Source organism: Haplochromis burtoni, unplaced genomic scaffold, assembly GCF_018398535.1.
Source record: "Haplochromis burtoni strain Fernald_Lab_line unplaced genomic scaffold, NCSU_Asbu1 Contig_121, whole genome shotgun sequence".
NCBI classification, from domain to species: Eukaryota; Metazoa; Chordata; class Actinopteri; order Cichliformes; family Cichlidae; genus Haplochromis; species Haplochromis burtoni.
This window is the reverse complement of record NW_024582482.1, coordinates 1,114,555-1,132,168: the sequence shown is the minus strand read 5'-3', so window position 1 is coordinate 1,132,168 and position 17,614 is coordinate 1,114,555. Positions and strand designations below refer to the sequence as shown.

General features: G+C 39.0%; 1 protein-coding gene across 1 annotated transcript in view; it reads left to right on the top strand.

The window, feature by feature from the left end:
- The window catches only part of si:ch211-186j3.6 (neural-cadherin), a 313,671-nt gene that overhangs the window by 256,882 nt on the left and 39,175 nt on the right, over nucleotides 1–17,614 (top strand). Inside the window, exons 33-34 of the mRNA XM_005929219.3 lie at nucleotides 7,559–7,823; nucleotides 15,765–15,945. Of these exons, the coding sequence (XP_005929281.1) occupies nucleotides 7,559–7,823; nucleotides 15,765–15,945 (446 nt within the window). The remainder of the gene's footprint in view (nucleotides 1–7,558; nucleotides 7,824–15,764; nucleotides 15,946–17,614) is intronic.

Sequence of the window (17,614 nt, the reverse complement as noted above, 5' to 3'; positions counted from 1 at the left end):
AGCCTATACAGCTTGGAGTAAGACAACATGCATGAAGAGGATGATGTGGACAAAATACTCATTTGCCTAATAATTCTGCACTCCCTGTAGAAGCTTCAGTCAGCGCTGACCATGGTCACAGAGACAGCTTTATATCAAATATATAGATGTATGTTGTTTAAATATACAAATAGTAGGTATAATAGTTTGCAGCCCAAGAATTTTAAGAATTGGAACTAACTTTGATACATGCAGATATTTCACATAGACGTAGTCAAGATATTAGCTTATTTGCTGATATTGATTATGACCACACTGTTACTTAAGTACTAATTTATACTGCAATTAAACAAAAACCCACAAGAATTATCTTGTGGGTTTTATATAAAAACATTATATTAAATTATTCCGTGGCAAATTTAGTCATTTCGAATCTTTCATATAAAAAGAAAAGTACAAACCATTACACTAAGTAATTATTTTTGAATTAGCTCACGAGCTCCAGCATGATTTTTGGACCATCGGCCTCGACTTAACCAACCAGGAAATTCCTGCGCTCAGTGTTTGTGTTTGTGTCTTCAGAATTAATATTCATCGTAAAGGGAGCGTTGCTCCTCTCTTCAGTCTCATTACCTCGCAGTGAGAATGACCCATATTTTGGCTCACTGGGATCTTTGCTTTCTGTCACAGTGAGTGAATGCACACGAACACACCGATTCTATGGCACTAATCTTCTATTGACTACTGAGATAAAATGAAGTAGACGGGAGCTGAATTTCACTCGGTCGTACTACATTACGCATAGCAATCTATTGCTGTATATCACAAAGTGGGTTTATATCACAATTACTACGGTAAGGAAATAGTCTGAAAACTTTGAACTTATTTATTTTTAGCTCTTTTTTGCAATTTAAAACTAAAAGACTGATGTAGATTTTACCCTTTCACCGCTTTAATTTTCACTTTTTGCCAGCTTTGTTAGATATGCTTAAATTTAATTATACCTAACCATGGACATAATTAAAGATGTTATTATTGGATTCTGTAGTATAGTGCAGATTTTATCCTGCACATTTTCTTTCCTGACTACTAATGTCTCAAAGGTAGATGAAATATTTATTATTCTTTTCAAACTTTGCTTTTGTGACCAGCACGATGACATTTGCAAACGTGATTACAAATTAATCACAGGTTATAAAAACAAACTTTAAAAAGACCTTTGAGGCAATAAGGCAAAAACTTTTATTACCCAGGAATGAGGAAAAAAATGTGTATGTGCTTCCTGAGTAACAGCTTGGGGAAAAGTGCTGACACCTTAGCCTCTCGCAATTTATTTTTTAACATAAGTAATTGTTATTGAGAAAGTATTGGAGGGCCGTGGTGGAGCTCGAGTTGCAATCACACTATAAGCGTTGTCCAGTGAACCATGCACGCCTGCTTTTTCAGGTGGGCCCACCCACGTCGCACAGCAATCTGGACATTGGATTTCAAATGCACTCTGGCTTAGTATAAGTGCTCCATAAGATGTTTGAACCAGGCATTAGCAGCTCAACATGACTGATTAGCGTACCATCACAATAAGTGGCTCAGCCACTGCTATTCATCATATAATTACACATATAGTTGCTCTTAATAAAAAAGTTTTCATAGATATTCATCAGACTTTGTATTTTACCACAAAGCTCGGTTACCATGTCAGTAGTGTGGCTGCAGAAAGCTGCACCACTCGAGCAGTCACTCTGTCATCCAATCATCCTGCTTTGTCTCTGTTTATATTCACGCACTGAGTTGCTGCACGAAACTTTATAGGATCAGCCGGTCTCATTGACGGGTCTATTATTAACATATTGAGCTCTCAAGTGGGGTGGTAGCAGAACCGAAAGGGGGTAAAGGGCAGGTATTACGACATGGGAAGACAGAACCAGCATGAGATCATTGATGTTTGTATGACATCCCTAGCAGTTCCTTTCAGATTAAGGAAAGAAGGAGCTCATAAATGACAATCAAAGGTCATGTCCTTGCTGTAAAAACCAAAAGCTGCTTTTTCTCCACAGTCCATGCAGCATAGTATCAAATTTGCATCAACTTGCAGTTTATTTCTAAATGACAGGCTATTCCTTACTGCTTGATGACTGATTAAATAAGACATTAAAATCTTGCTGGGCAAGAAGATGCTTTGCAGTTTTAATGCTTCATTAAGTTCACGCTGTTTGGCTCATTTATTTTTACAAGCAGATTACCTTGACCGCAGGATGACAGACAGAATGACATCCTGAACTAAACTCATCAGTTGCACAGCCAGTCTCTTTCACATATGAAGAATTTGTGATTGATCACGTTATAAAGAATAGAATATGCACTTCTGTTTAAAATGACCTCGTTTAGTGAAGATCATGTAGATTTTTTCCTAAAATTGACACCAAACTGGAGCTTGTGGTGTTCGTGGAGAGTATTAAACATAAATTAAAGTGATCTGCCTTTAAGCTGGTAAAAATGCAAAACGATGCCATTTGCCCAACAGTTTTTATTTTTAATGGCAAAGTTGATGTGTAGTCCCGAAAGCATCTGACTGCAGATTAGGTCTCTGCAGACAAGCAGATATGGGTGCAGAAGGGCAATAACAATTGTACGAATGCAAAGTGGAAGCTGGTATTGAGCATCAAATTTCCTTCTATTCCCCAGTATAAATAAAGTTGAAGAAAAAATGCCTTCACTAGTCATATATGCACACAATCTACCTTCACACACCATTATTTAATCATGAGAACTGGGGAGATTAATGCATCATCTGCACATGTCTGCAATACTAAAGGCTGCGGCGCTGAGAGCAGTCTGTCGCAGGAAGCATCTGTGGGGAATGGAAGGGTCCCTGCAGTGGGACTGTTTACTGAAAAATGGAGTTGCACACCTTCACACACACCTAGTGCAAAAACACAAAGACACACTATCAAATGCACTCAGTCACATACCACCCAGGGAGCGGAGCAGGAGCCAAATTGCACCACTCCGTTCAGCTTTAATTGGGGGTAAAATCAGGTGGCAGTGAGTGTGTCTGGTTAGAAAGCTCTGCCCCAGTGGATTCTGAATATAATTAATACTTCATCACAGAGCCTTGAAATGAGCCACGGTCCTCCAACTAAACAACCTTGGAGCCATCCAACACTTTATCCAACTGAAGAAACGACCGTGGGATTGATGGAAAATCCAAAGATGGGCAGAGGAGGAAGGACTGACGTGACAAAGGGAAAAGGAGGAAAAAGAAAGAAGACTGCGAGATCAGTAGACAGCTACAGAGGGAGCTGGCAAGCGATGGCTGTTTTCTTTTTGACAAAGTTTTCCTCCCCAAAAACACTTGTTAAATCTTTATTTGTCGAGAATGAGTGAGAGAGTTAATGGTAGCCACCCACTTCTCCTTCACATCTCACTTTCTTTGTCTCAGTTCCTCTGCCCTTTTCATCTCAGTCCTCTGTTTATGTGGCAGCAGTGGCAGACAAAGATGGAGGAGAGAAAATTATGCTCAGTGGGACACTTGGAGGAAACAGTTTGAAATTGAAATGAGGACAACCCACCCACCGCCCAATCCCTCTTAACACTGCATATGGACATGTTCTATCCTGGTTTTCTTCTCCTTCTAGCTGAGTTTCATACACACACACATGCAGACACACAGCTTCCTGGACTGATTTTTTTTTTTTTGTTCAAATGAATATTGCTCTGTGATAGACATGTGGTGAGCATCACAGCCGAGCCAAAATCTTCATCTCGAGATCTGAGCCTTGAAGAGAACAGCTTGTTGTGTAAACACGGGGGAAAGTGCTGGTGTTCTCCCTTATTCTCCTCTCATCCATGAAGTCGCTTTCTCCTTTTGTCTCTCCCATTCCTCACAAGATTGTACTGGACAATCACGCCTGTGTGTGTGTGTGTGTGTGTGTGTGTGTGTGTGTGTGTGTGTGAGTGTGTGTGTGTGTGTGTGTGCGTGTGCGTGCGTGTGTGTGTGTGTGTCAGTGCTACAAATCAACAAATTGCAAGTTTAAATGCCAGCTTTCAATGTTCTCTCATTTAATATTTATTCTAGGCCCAGAGCAAAAGCAGAAATGACAATTACCTTTTTCCCAGGGTGTTTGTAATTAAATGGTAAGACACATGTTGTCACTGCTTAGGGAGTAAAACTGGCCGTAGGCGTTCTTGTGGTAGAATCCGATTGCTTGATATGAGAATGGTTTACCTGAATGCACGTTCTGGTCATACAGTCATTAAACTGTGTTGGGAAATTTCTGTTTTGGGAATTATTTATTTTCCCCACGTCTAACCCCCATGGAATCGATCTGGCTTATTGGCCTACTGGCCAAATTGTCCTATTGATCCAATCTTTTAACATCCTTGTGGAATCTTTTCTTTCTTTTGATCCATTAGCTTTAAAACCTGAAATTTGAACTCAGGTCAGCGCAACATATTTTCCCTCTAATGGCATCCTGCCATTAAGAGAGTTCCTCTGCCAAGGAAAGATCTCTTTGTTTCTTTGTCTGCAAGAGTACACAAAAACCAGGCTGAATTTCATGACCTCCCATGAGGAAAAAAGCCATTAAATTTTGGTTTCTTGGCCTCAGTTTCAATTTGTTTACTGGGATTTTGAAATCCATGCTGCTCAGACTTCTGCCAATGCCCCAAAACAAAGAGGCTCTATGTCATTTAGTTTATGCCCACTAAGTACTGAAAAGTACACTTGAAAGGTGCTCGAAGATAGACAAACGTCAGCTTTGCTTTGCAAGAAAACTGTTTTCAGAGGAATCGTTTCGCAGGGAGGTTGACTGATAATCCCTTGAGAGCAGGTCTCTGTAAGGAGAGATATACTTAGTGTTTTCATATTAATTACCTCCCCCAAGCAGGTTTTGTTTTTGATAGCGTGTGTGTGCGTGCGCCATTCTATCTGTAAACGTGATCGCTCAAAAAACTTTGAGGTGCAGAGTGGTCATGGTAACAATCCATTAAACTTTTGCTAATATCCACCGATTTTTTTGCTCAAAAATTGACAAAAAGTGTAAAAAGGCCAGAGTATGACCTCTGACCTCTCCTTCAAGGCCAAATTGATAATAATGGTAGACAGATCTATTTATTAAAGTTCTGTTTCTTACTGTGATTGTTTGTATTGACAGCATATAAGCAGGGAATGATATGTGGAGATTCTAAATATTACATTACTTTGATCTCTGACATCTTCTTTAAGGTCAAATAAGTCCAAACGTTGATACAATGTTTTTTATCCAAAATTGTACTTAAAATGCTACATCGTCTGTTTTATTGGCAACATTTAGGACAATATGCTCTTATATAGGGATTCTAAATATGAAATTATAGTTTACATCCACATTTCATGTCACATTTGCACTTCACATCTGCGTTCCTTTCAAGCTCACCTCAATATATGTCGTGTCCTTAAACAAAGTGTCATGAGAATTAGTTAGAAACATACTGCAGTATAATGTTGTGTATGAAGCTCAAGTTATTCATGTCCAGTTATTTACAAACCACTGGCTACTATCCATTTCCTACTCCGACAGTACTCCTATGCAATCAAAGTAAAAATCCGTCATGTTAGTCTGATTTTAATGCACTAAAAACTTACCTTTGAGAAGAACAAGAAAACCCAAAATGAATATGTAGTACAAAATATAATCCTGTTTGCTTAAAAATCAGAGAGTTCCAAGGCAAAAACTGCTGCTGACTGAAAAGAAGGACTTGTTTCATTTGCCAGAAATCATCTTTATAATCCCCAAGACTGATTCTGTGGACAGATGAGACAAATTTGAACTTTTCTGACAGTTACATTTGACATAAAACTAACCTCATTTGATAAAAAGAACATGGTGATGCTTCAGAGCCTGGACGAATTCCAGTAATCGATGAAACAGTTAATAGTGATCGGTTCTGAATTCTCGGGTAAATGTTGACATGTTCTATCTTTCTCATGGTTGCGAATCAACTGGCAGCTACACTTTTGTGGAAACAGTTCAGATCAGAAGATGAGGCTCGAGCTGAGCAGGAAGGGGATAACATTTTAGCCACATGCTGGTGGCCCTGTGTCTTTCCTTCACGTGTTTGCTTCTTTGGTGAAAGGAACTCATCTCATCGTTATTTTTGTTCAAGATGGCAAATCAGCATGCTGGCTTCCACAAACCAGAGCCTGCTCCTGTGTATATTTATTGGAATTAGTGTAATTTTACAATACAATACAAGTTTATTTGTATAGCACCTTTAAAAGACCAGCGGTACACCACAGTGCTTTACAATAAAAACAGGAAATTTAAGACAATAAATAAAAGACTATTAACAAAGTACCACATATGTCATCAGGTTAAGGGCACTAATTATACAAGAATAAAAGGGAATATAAGAAGAAAGTTACTAAGAACAGATATAGCTAAAAGATAAAGTACATAGATAAGAAATTGAACCAAATATAAAACGGGGACGCTAACTAGATGGAAAAGCTATGTTGAATAAATGAGTTTTTAAACGGGATTTAAAAGATAAAACGGAGTCTGACGCAGCGATAGGAAGGTTGTTCCACAGATTCGGTGCAACCAGGGCGAAAGCACGGTCACCCCTCGATTTAAGTCTAGATCTAGGCTGAGCCAGGAGTAATTGGGCTGAAGACCTGAGGGCTTGCCCAGGGACATATAGACTAAGAAGATCGACAAGATAACGAGGGGCTAAATTATTTATAATTTTAAAGGTGAGCAACAATATTTTAAATTCAATGCGATATTTTATGGGTAACCAATGCAACTCAATAAGAACTGGGGTGATAGAGGCATGCTTTCTAGTGCCAGTCAGAAGGCGAGCCGCAGCATTCTGGACAAGCTGAAGTCTGTGAAGGAGAGCGGAGTGAAGACCAAAGTAGAGGGAGTTACAGTAATCCAATCTAGAAGTCACAAAAGCATGAATGAGCTTTTCAAGATCTTTATGAGGGACATAGTGCTTAGCCTTAGCAATAAGGCGAAGTTGGTAGAAGCTAGATTTGATTACTTAAGACACTTGTTTGTTAAATTTGAAAGAGCTGTCCAGCAGAACCCCTAGGTCACTAACTGAGTCAGGGAAAGAAGTGGCAAAGGAACCAAAGGTATCAGCTGATTTTACACCAATTAGTGCAGATTTATGAATGAAGTATTCTTTTTTCTAATAAGTAATCTCAAAAAAATGATTGACTGTACCTTTAAACGCTGAATTCATGAATATTCAAGTACTTTTCAGTTATATGCATCCCTGTGAAAATCTACGTACACCACATGATTGACCAACTTGTTGAACCACCTTTAAAAGCAATCATTTGAAGTGTTATTCTTTGTGCGGCTTTGTCAGTCTCTCATATTGTTGTGAAGGAATTTTGGCCCACTCTTCTTCACAGTGTTGCTTTAGATCACTGGCTTGTTGCGTGAACCAGTTTCCACCAAGCTTTGGTTGTTAGATGGTTGCTACTTCCTCTCTTACGTCCTGTGGAAACAGTAATGGCGTCCTTAGTTTTTCAGTCTCCTGCTGGATTTGTAAGGCTTATATTAATCGTCCTGTTTTCCCATTGCAGATCTTTCAGGGCCTTCTATGTGTTTTCTACAACCTTGGGGACGGGGACTACAACCTAACACTGCCCACTTATCGACTCGACAATGGTGAGTGGCACGAGGTCTTCTTAGATCGCCATGACAATGAGATGACACTACGAATGGATGGTGGTGGAGGACAGCGTGAGGTTTCAGGACTGCAGGGCCGGAGCCGAGAAATCATCATTGACCCCACTGTGGTGATGCTGGGAAACACTTTCCCTTCAGGCATCAACAAGAGCTTCCAGGGTAGGTGGTTACAGCATTAATCTAATAATACTGTCTCTCGGTGTCTGTCAGTCATGTAGATTTTGGATTTGTAACTTTTTTATGAGCAGAAAAAAAAATGTCTCCAGACACCAGGGGCTGAATATGTACGTATATAAAAACATGCATGTATTTTTTTTCTACACAAACTGACATTTGTGAAACTAGAGCATGTGTGCACACTGGAAGAAATAAGTTTACCCATGCTTTCTCAGTTTAGCTGCACCACCTCTGAGCTTGAAAAGATTCAATTTTCCAGAGAAATCTTTGGGGGGAAAAAAAAAATCAGCTTTTATTTGTGCCCTCCATCGACTTCTTCTACTCCTACAACAGTGCTGATGTGCAGGTTTTCTTAGTAGCAACACGTATCATTCAGAAGAAGACAGCAGTGTATAAATGTTGACAAGGCTGTGGTGACATATACAACCAATGTGGCGACCATACACCAGTAAAAACACTAGATGAGAAGGACCAGAGCTTCACCTCCTAATCTTAATCACCTCGCCACACCGTCTGCCTTTACAAACAATTGTGAAAGAACGGGCTGTTTTAAAGAGCTCTGGGAACTTGATGGTATGGGCCTGCATAGTCTACAGCGCCTGTAGGTGTAATGTGCAGGTGGCTCAGAACGTTTGGTCATACAGTGTAGCTGGTTACCAGCAACTGAAGCTTCAAAACAAAAGTGAAGGGATTGTACTACAGTAAATTAATTATATCGTCTTTTTGATGGATGAAAAAATACAACATAAATAGCAAAATATACTTGATTGTCATTAAGAGGACACGGCTTTAGAAGATAACATAGAAAATAGTGCATGGACACATTTCTGCCTTTGTGCCTGCAGAGGATTTAGATGTGAATTTATATTATTTTATGGGTCTGGCCCCAGGTGTTAAGAAATGAAAATCTGAAATTATTTTGTATCTTTGTAATATGAGCTCCTAAGTAGCACTTCCCAGCCAGGCTTATAGTAGTTACTTTGGATTCAAACTCAGGAGCTGTGGGGTACGTCTGCTCGGGAGAGACCGAAGCACAACATTCTGCAAGGACAACAAGAAGCTTTTTTGAGTGACCCTTAGAGCAAATCGATACCGATATCTCAGTAATCACTCGGGTCGGCGTTGGCATTTCTAACAAACCTACTCAGCGCAGACTCTCAGAGACTGATTCTCCAGATGTGGACAGATGCCCGACGGTTACAGTCTGTTACTTTCTGCTCTCCCTCCGTGTATTTATAAATTGTCATGTTTTATGACCTCATTTCTATGAGTAACAACTGTAAAATATGCTTTGATGATTTGATGGATGAAAATATTTAGCTGATAGGTTTTGTTTGTACTGAATAATGGACCTATATTTCATTTTATAACACTAAATTAATGGCTTCACTCTTCTTGAATTGAACTGCAGTAGTGAGATTTTCTGAACTGCGACACACTAATGACTAAATATTTAAATGTCATTTTTTTCTCATTTCTGTAAAGCTGCTGCTTTTTCCTGCCATCCTAAAAATGAAATAGCAGTAAAACATTGTTTGCTCTTTCAGGGTGATTTATTACTCTGAGTTAAAGAAACCATACATAGTCTGAGTGAAAGAGCAGCATATTGATGTCGTGCAGATTTGTGCAAAGTTGGTGGTTCTGTCACAGTTAAATAGACTGTGATTAAATTTTCTTTGGTCATAATACAAATTAAATAGGTGATATTCTTCCAGTGTATCCATATGTGTTCAGCAATGGCACAGTCCCAACACTGTTAATGAGGGAAAGCTGTCCAACCAGTTGGTGAGTGGTTGCTGGAGGTCGATGGCAGTCGAGCAGACCTAAAGACTGGTCAGTGACACTCACCAGGAAATGCAAGTTGCAAATGTTTATCCCCCAAATAGTTACAATATAACACTACTATAAGTATAATTGTGCTACAGCAAAGCTGGTGATACAAGTCCAAGTTGCAGAGAAAAAAGTTTTTAAAACCTCTCTGTGGTACAAAAATGAGCAAATCCTTAAAGTAGTTGAAATTAATCTGCACATTTTGCCGAGTCTTACTTCTAGAACTAATTTGTTTGAGTTGAGGTGTTGTTGTTTCCGTCCCAAGTGGGTTGTTGTTATAGCGTAGCTGCATTCCTTGTCCCCATCAGTAAACTGCTCAGTGTTATTCCAAATCCTGAAAATAATTAAAAACATTTTTTAATTGCTAAGGTGGTAAACACAGAAAAAGAAAAATGTAAAACTTTAAAGAAATGTAACCACTAATTGTGCCTTTTTCTCAATAAATAATTATTGTGAAAAGTTTGAGGAGAAAGTAAAATTCACCCACGTTACAGAGTCCTTTTTCACAACACTAACTGGACTGTGTAAACTGGATTGTTGAGTACTATTAACTAACCTAGTAATTGCTTGTTTCTACTTTTTTGTAGGGATGTTTCTCTGTACAGAAAACAATATATATTTATGTTCTGCAGAAAACAAAAGTCAGTCATAAATTTGCCCACAGAGTTTACACAAATCTAAGGCAGATGGATGTGAGCAGGGCTGAATCATTAAGGGTTAACATCTTCTTCGGGGAATGGAGGAAAAGGTTATGGCATACAACAATATAAATCTTCCAGAATTTCTCTGATGGATCGCACCGTGGCAAAATAACACAGAAGAATTGTTGTTGCTCGACACCATCTAAACACCATCCAGGCTCTGGTGTATATAATTTGTCTGAGTGTGTGGAAGAAAGAGATAATGTGATGTGTTTGATGTGTCACAGGGTAAGGTGAAAGGGGTGGTGTTTCATTCAGGCAGTTTAGCAAGTATTTCTTCTGAGGAGTGCTGCCAAAAATAGGTTGTTTTATCTATTCATACGTGCTCTTTTCAAGAGAGAATTGTGACATTTTTATGTATTACTGAATGATTGATATGACACTTTAATGGTTAATTCATCCAAATGCAGTTTTATTGTTAGCTGGGACGATGGCCATGGTCCCTACGTGTGTGTGTGTGTGTGTGTGTGTGTGTGTGTGTGTGTGTGTGTGTGTGTGTGTGTGTGTGTGTTGTAGTTCTTCCTGTGTATGTGCTATAGTGTGCACGAGTGGGTGTCAGATTACATTGATGTTATTCTTACAGCTATTTAAGGTCCACTTTTCCAAAAAGCTTCAAGACTTCTAAACACAACTAGTCAGATGTCTGTATATATAATATATTAAATTATATCAGGTTCAGAACTGGACTCAGGATAACTTACTTAAACCATAAAGCAGCAACAAGCTGAACTCAACAAACTGTTTTTAATGCTGATAAAGGGAAAAATATATATGCTGGACACGGATTTAAGCCAGAGGACTACACAGAACAGGACAAGGAAACACAGTGCCATTGCCATGTGGGAAAGAGGCAACAAACACAATAAGTACACATCAGGTAATTAAGAAGATGGAAAACACCAGGGAACACAGCTGCAACAAATCAAGTAAAATAGACAAGGAAGGTTAAACTCAATACCAGGCACACGAGACACTATTAAAATAGAACAGGAACTAAGAAGCTGTCATCAACTGAAACAAGTATGGAACTAAAGGCACAGAAAACAGGAAACTCATAAGTGTAAGTAAGATAAACATAGCACTTCAAACAGAAGGCTATGGAGCTCACACATAATCCCATCATAAAACCAAAAACTCAGAGTGAACCTTCTGAGCTGGAGCACTTAACTAAAGGCATGCAATTCAACAAAAGAACTCACATCAAGCAAGGAAATAATGAGAATTACAGACACAAAGAAAGAACAAAAAGCTAAATGTGAACACTAAAAAATACAGGATCATAAATAGGATAAACGAAAGCACAAAACTAGATAAAACTCAAAACCCGGGATCCACGCCGCAGGGACCCTGACAGGAACAGCTTTTTAAGTTAGCTAAGGACATGACAGCAACGTTTTACAGCGCAAAACTCCAAAGGATTTCACCACTGAAGGTATGCGTATGATATCATTAAAAGACTGAGAAATCTCTATGCACATGGTCCAAGGACACAAATTGCATGGCATCATTTTTGATTCAATTCAGTTCAGTTCACTTTTATTTATACAGCACTTAATGACAACAACAGTCGCCTCGAGGCACCTTAGCCCTTCATGCTGCGTTTCAGTAAAAGCAGGGATGGTTCTATCGTGGAAAACACTGAATGGCCTCAGGGACGTGTATGGAAAGCCATTGCAAGTGAACACAGTTCAGTGCTGCATTCAAAAAGTAAAGTTAAAAAAATTACTATTCAAAAAATATATACTATGAAAATCTTAATCTGAAATTGTATATGGAAGTGATGGATGCTTTCAGTGTTGAGTTCAAAATACAGGTGGAATAAAGTGCCCATGGGATGGGTGAGCATCACATGTGGGACGGCTTCATTAGCACTAAACAGTACACACACTTTTTTTGTTATATTTGTTACACTTTTGTTCCATTTTTCTCAAAGTTCCTGTTTCCAGGCTCAGCCGTCCAGGCGCTCTTTTAATTTTAACCTCATTTGTGCCATACGAACATGCTAACAGTTTGAATAAGCTGAAACTGCTTTGTGCTGTTTGTTTATTTTACATGGAACAATATCAGCTCACCTTCAGTGTTATGAATTCCCACACAAAAGGGTGCATTTATTTATTTTTTAACGTGGCCTCATTCTGAACAAACAGATCTGAGTTTTTTGTGCCATTTGTCTGAATTCAGTGTCTGGCCATGACTTTGCAGAGACGTGCTGGCAGATGTAGTTAAAAGTGGTTCTTCACATGCTGAAATTTTATATGAAATCTGTCTCAGTGAGGTCACAAGTCATCATCTAATCATTCCCGGCTTTGACATCGCATCCTCGTCTATCTCCCTGCAGAAGCAGCAGCAGGCATTTCTTCTTGAAAAGTGGAGTCCGATTTACTCTGCTGCATGTTAGCTTGAAGCTGTAAGAAATACAACTGTAGACGCTGACTCCAGCGGTCTCCATGATTACTTCAGCACAACAACATCGTCCATTGTTCCTATTTGGATCAGTTGAGGACCGTAACCCGTTCATACTGGAACCTGATGTTGGCACAAAGGAATAATGTGAACAAAGTAGAATTAGACACTAAGGTTTGCATTGTTAACTGGGACCTACGAGAGACAACAGACTGACTCATGCACATACCGTACTGTACGAACACAAATGTTGGCAGATTCAGTTGAAATATCGAGAGAGAGAAAATAAGCGTGGGTATGGATGGAAAAAGGAAAGATGCTATATGAGAGAGGAAGAGGTCAGAACCAAGAGCCACAGACACAAAGTGAAAGAGAGGCAGAGAACTCCCAGATATTAGACAGTGAGAGATGTAGACAGCTTTGCTTCGGGCAATAAAAGACAATGCATGAGTTTATTAAACGGATTTTAAAAGCACTTCCCTTCAGAAGAGGTACACTTGATAGATGATGGCAGGCCAAGTGAATATCTGTGCACGACTGTGTTTGCTTTTGGGGGATGTCTCTCTTCAAAAAACGACAGGGGAGATGAATTGATAGCTGAATATGCCAGCTTAGCAATTAAGGGATGAAAACACAAATACCATAAATATATGTTGTCACTTAGACAAACAGGAGTAGATGTAATAAGATAATGTAGAATGCCCAAATCGGATGTTGCTGTTAAATAAGAGCATTGCCATTTTATTGAACTTTTTCAAGCAGTCAATTTTAAACTGCTCCTACACTAACTTGACATGTTCGCTGCCCAATAACTGAATAAAACAGAACAAAAAACGGCTAATAGAGATTTGCTTACTCTCAATTTGGGGTATCCTAAATAATATATAGGCTCAATTAGACCTCCAGTTTTCTTTCCTCTGTACCATTGTCTTTAAATCTTAAGTAATTTTAATTTGTTTGAGTTCTTCATGTTTCTCTCTCCGTTGTTCCCTCCTGGGTTTCTCCATCTCTTGTGCTTCCCTGTAGAAATTTAATAAGACTCCTTTAAACATCAAGCAGTGCTCACACAGTTCTAATTACAGCGATTGTGGATTCAAAACTTGCTGTGTGATACAGTCTCTCAGCAGTGGGGTTACTTTCGAGCTAACTCAAACCATAAAGCAGCAACAAGCTGATAGTTTGACCACTGGTGTCAAACTAGCTTTAGCTCATGGACTGCATCCAGCTCAGTTTGATCTCATCAAATAGTAACTTCCACAAAAACTTAAGAATTTTGTATGTTTTTTAGAATAAAAGTTTCATATTAAATGAACCGTAAATATTTAGAAAATATTATATAGAAAATTAAGTGCAAGTTCAGAAATAAACTACTTATGATTTATTTTCCCATTTTCATTACAAAGAAACTCAATTGCCCTAAATTTAACCTCCTAAGACCTGAACTCTTCCACGGCAGCATTTTTAATTTCTCTTTGATATTTGGGCATATTGGGACCTGATGAATGCAAAAACAAAGAATTACCAGAATTTTTTTTTACCTTAGTTTTGTTTCTAAGAAAAACGAGAGCCACATATGAGGATATTTGTTTAAAATTTCGATAGAACAGTAGCAGCATAATGTCCTCGTAAGTGGATATCAGGCCCTTGTAGAGCAAAATTGAGTATTTTGGTCTAAATAACCCAAAATGTGATGTCCACATATGTGGACGCAGGTCCTAGGAGGTTAAAGAAACAAATCACCTTTGCTCCTTGTTTTAAAGGTTTAATGTCAGTGTGTTACGGCAGGCCATCAGTACTGGCTGTGATAACTGAGAATCATTCAGATGTGTGGATTTAACAGTTTGAAAAGATCATCTTATTGCATGATACAGTTCCTAAAGACTTACCATAATACTTCCTGGTCCACCCATCCATCCACTGTACCCTGTACCAGCTCTTGGGTACATGGTGTGTTCTCACCTGAATGTCCCAGGTCTGCAACAGGGACTCCACACAGTCGAACATGCCCGAAACAATTCACCAAAAAGCTGGGCAAGAGGCTTCCTAGTCAAGTGCTGAAGCTGCTTCAGGTATTCTTGAGCGGTTATACTCTGAGCCCCTGAAGAATACCTGAGCTCCTCGTCTTGTCTCTGAGGACAAACCTTTAGGAGAAAACTCATTTCAGTCACTTCAGTTCATGTCCGTTTGTGAAGGTAGAAACATGGATTGAGCTGTAAATCAACAGCTTTTCCTTAATGGGGAGCTCTTTCTTTATTCAAGCAGATGAGACTTGAGGTAATATAAAAACAACAGTAGAGTAACAACAATAATACAATAACCACTTTGGTTTTACTTTGTGACTTATAGCTGGTTGTTTCTTGTAGTATTAATTGATATAAATCCTATTGAGTTCTTACCTACACGTTCTTTTATTTGCTTCTTTGCTTGGTAAATATGTTTTACAGTCGGTCTGGGAGCCTCATTGTGAAGGGTGTTTGCTTTAATTCTGATATAGGAAAAAAAAGGAGTGGGGAATTAGAAACAGTTGCCAAAATCCAAAAAAAACAAACTGTAATAAACCAGAAGTAGGAGTAAAATAAAAATGAGCCTTTCAAACGTATTTACTCCCTTTAGCACAGTTTAGCAGGTGTTTGCCCGAGTGACACATCTAAGTTGTCAGCGCATCGCGGAGAACATAATAAAGTATCCAACACAAATATTTTCCTGTTATCCACAACATTATGAATGACGGATTATTAGATTCTGCTCTAAATACCTGACACTCAAAAGCTCACTAGACATTGTTGCAGCAAAAGAGGAATTTTGCTAAATCTTGGAGATGTCAAAATGTGAGTGGGTGGATTTATGCCTCAAGTGGTAGAACTGGAGCCAGCAGTTTATTTGTTACCAGGTACATGAGCAGAGCTCTGCTCTCATTTTGTGTCCGTGTACATAAATGCAAATAAAAAGTCTGTTTGTTGTTCCGCTGAACCCATTCTTCTCTCTGCAGGCTGCATGAGGGATCTACGCCTCAATGGTCGCTACATGCCGCTGGACAGCCAGCCACGAGATGGGGTTTCCCAGGTCAGCGTACAAGGCCTGTCTGTTGGGTGCTCATCTGACTCCTGCAAAAGGAACCAATGTAGCCCCCCTTTTACCTGCGTTGACTTGTGGAGAGTGCACGAATGCAGGTACGCGCACAAACCCACGCATACCGAATGCAATTGCACAGTCGAGCACACACGCTCTTCCTTGTGAGTCAAAAGCATGAAAACACTTGCATTTAAACCCATTTGCTCCCTTTGAAACCACTTCTCAGCCTCTGACATGGATATTATTTTTGTTCATAGGCATATAAAGATGCTTTGAAAAAACCCAGCCCTGACCCACTTAAAACTGCAAAAGAAAAAGCATCCCTGAGCTTTTATTTACTGTAAAGCTAAAATGTCTGTGCAAATTCTATGGAAACCATTTTCTAACAAAACACACATTTGCTCGTGTGTACAAACACAAAGGATGTTTGAATGCACGGCAGCCAATTCAAAGCAAATAGTAAAGGAAGACCAGAAAAGGTCCACACTGGCATCCTGTACAACAACTTGCAAAACTGGAACAAGAAGGACAGCAGACTGACTGTTTTGGAATCTGTAACAGTTTCAACATGGTCTGAAATGTGTGGGAGTGGAGCAGAGCAGTTTTAAACATCCACCAGGTCATGAGCTCTTTGTTTCTTGTAGTATAAATGGTGGCATACGTGCTAAAAAAAGAAAGCACATTAACCTCGTGCATTTTGAAATTACAATCAATCCAGAATTCCCCATTTGGATGTCCCAAACATGAAAATTACATTAAAATGAGCAATAATCCATCCCAAACCCTGAACAGATCTCAGGTGATCTAATGATATAATGAGAGCTATAATCTGACCACATTTCTGTGGATTCCTCGTGTCTTTTTTACTTTTTAATCATGTTATGAATAAATTAATGCCAGTCATTCAGTGCACAGGCAACAGAATCCCTAAGCAACGTGCGTGCAGCCATGCCCATCCATCACTATATACATTGATAGATAGACGAGGTAGTAAATGTTGGGTATTTCTTGTCTAAAAATGATTTTACACAATGAGCACTTTTCTTGTTTGACTCTCAGACTCTGAAAAGGGTTCTGTAATATCTTTCTATGACTTCAGGGCATGTCTGAAATCTCAGTTGGGCCTGCAATAAAACCGTGTGTGTATGAGAGCGGGAGCTGTGGTCATTCATCAGGTCTAACAAAATTATAGCAGGGAGCTGCATTATGGGAATTGTAGGATCCAGACGTAAAAGTCAAGATACGTCAGCCTCTGCTGCACCAGTTCGGATCATTCTTTATAAAGTTTGGAGTTATAGAAATGCAGGATTACTGAATGTGACTCTGATTGCTTTGGTGGTTTAAACATGGAAAGAAATCACAAACTACCTCCAGCTAATTCTCAGCAATTCCTTCTGAATTTACTCTTTTGCTTTCTCTCTACAGGCCCAATTAACAAATCCTTTTAGGGATGTGGAATTTTATTTTACACACAGTCTCAATTAACTCAGTTTTTTTGTGATGCTTCTTTCTTATTAAACTTTTTAAAAAAAATCAGGAGCAATAAATGCAAGGTGACTACCAGGCAGCCTCCAAGTGCCAAACTGGTTGAAGGCCATTGCAAATTATTTGCTCATTTAGTTTCCTGTTGAAAATGCTATCTTCTCCATGAATGAGAAATAAAGTTACTGAGTTCCTTAGCCACGGGCTCAGAGCAGCTGCTAAACCTGTGACAGTGAAATCATCTTATATCTGTCTCAAATACTGATCTGTAGACTTTTATGACAT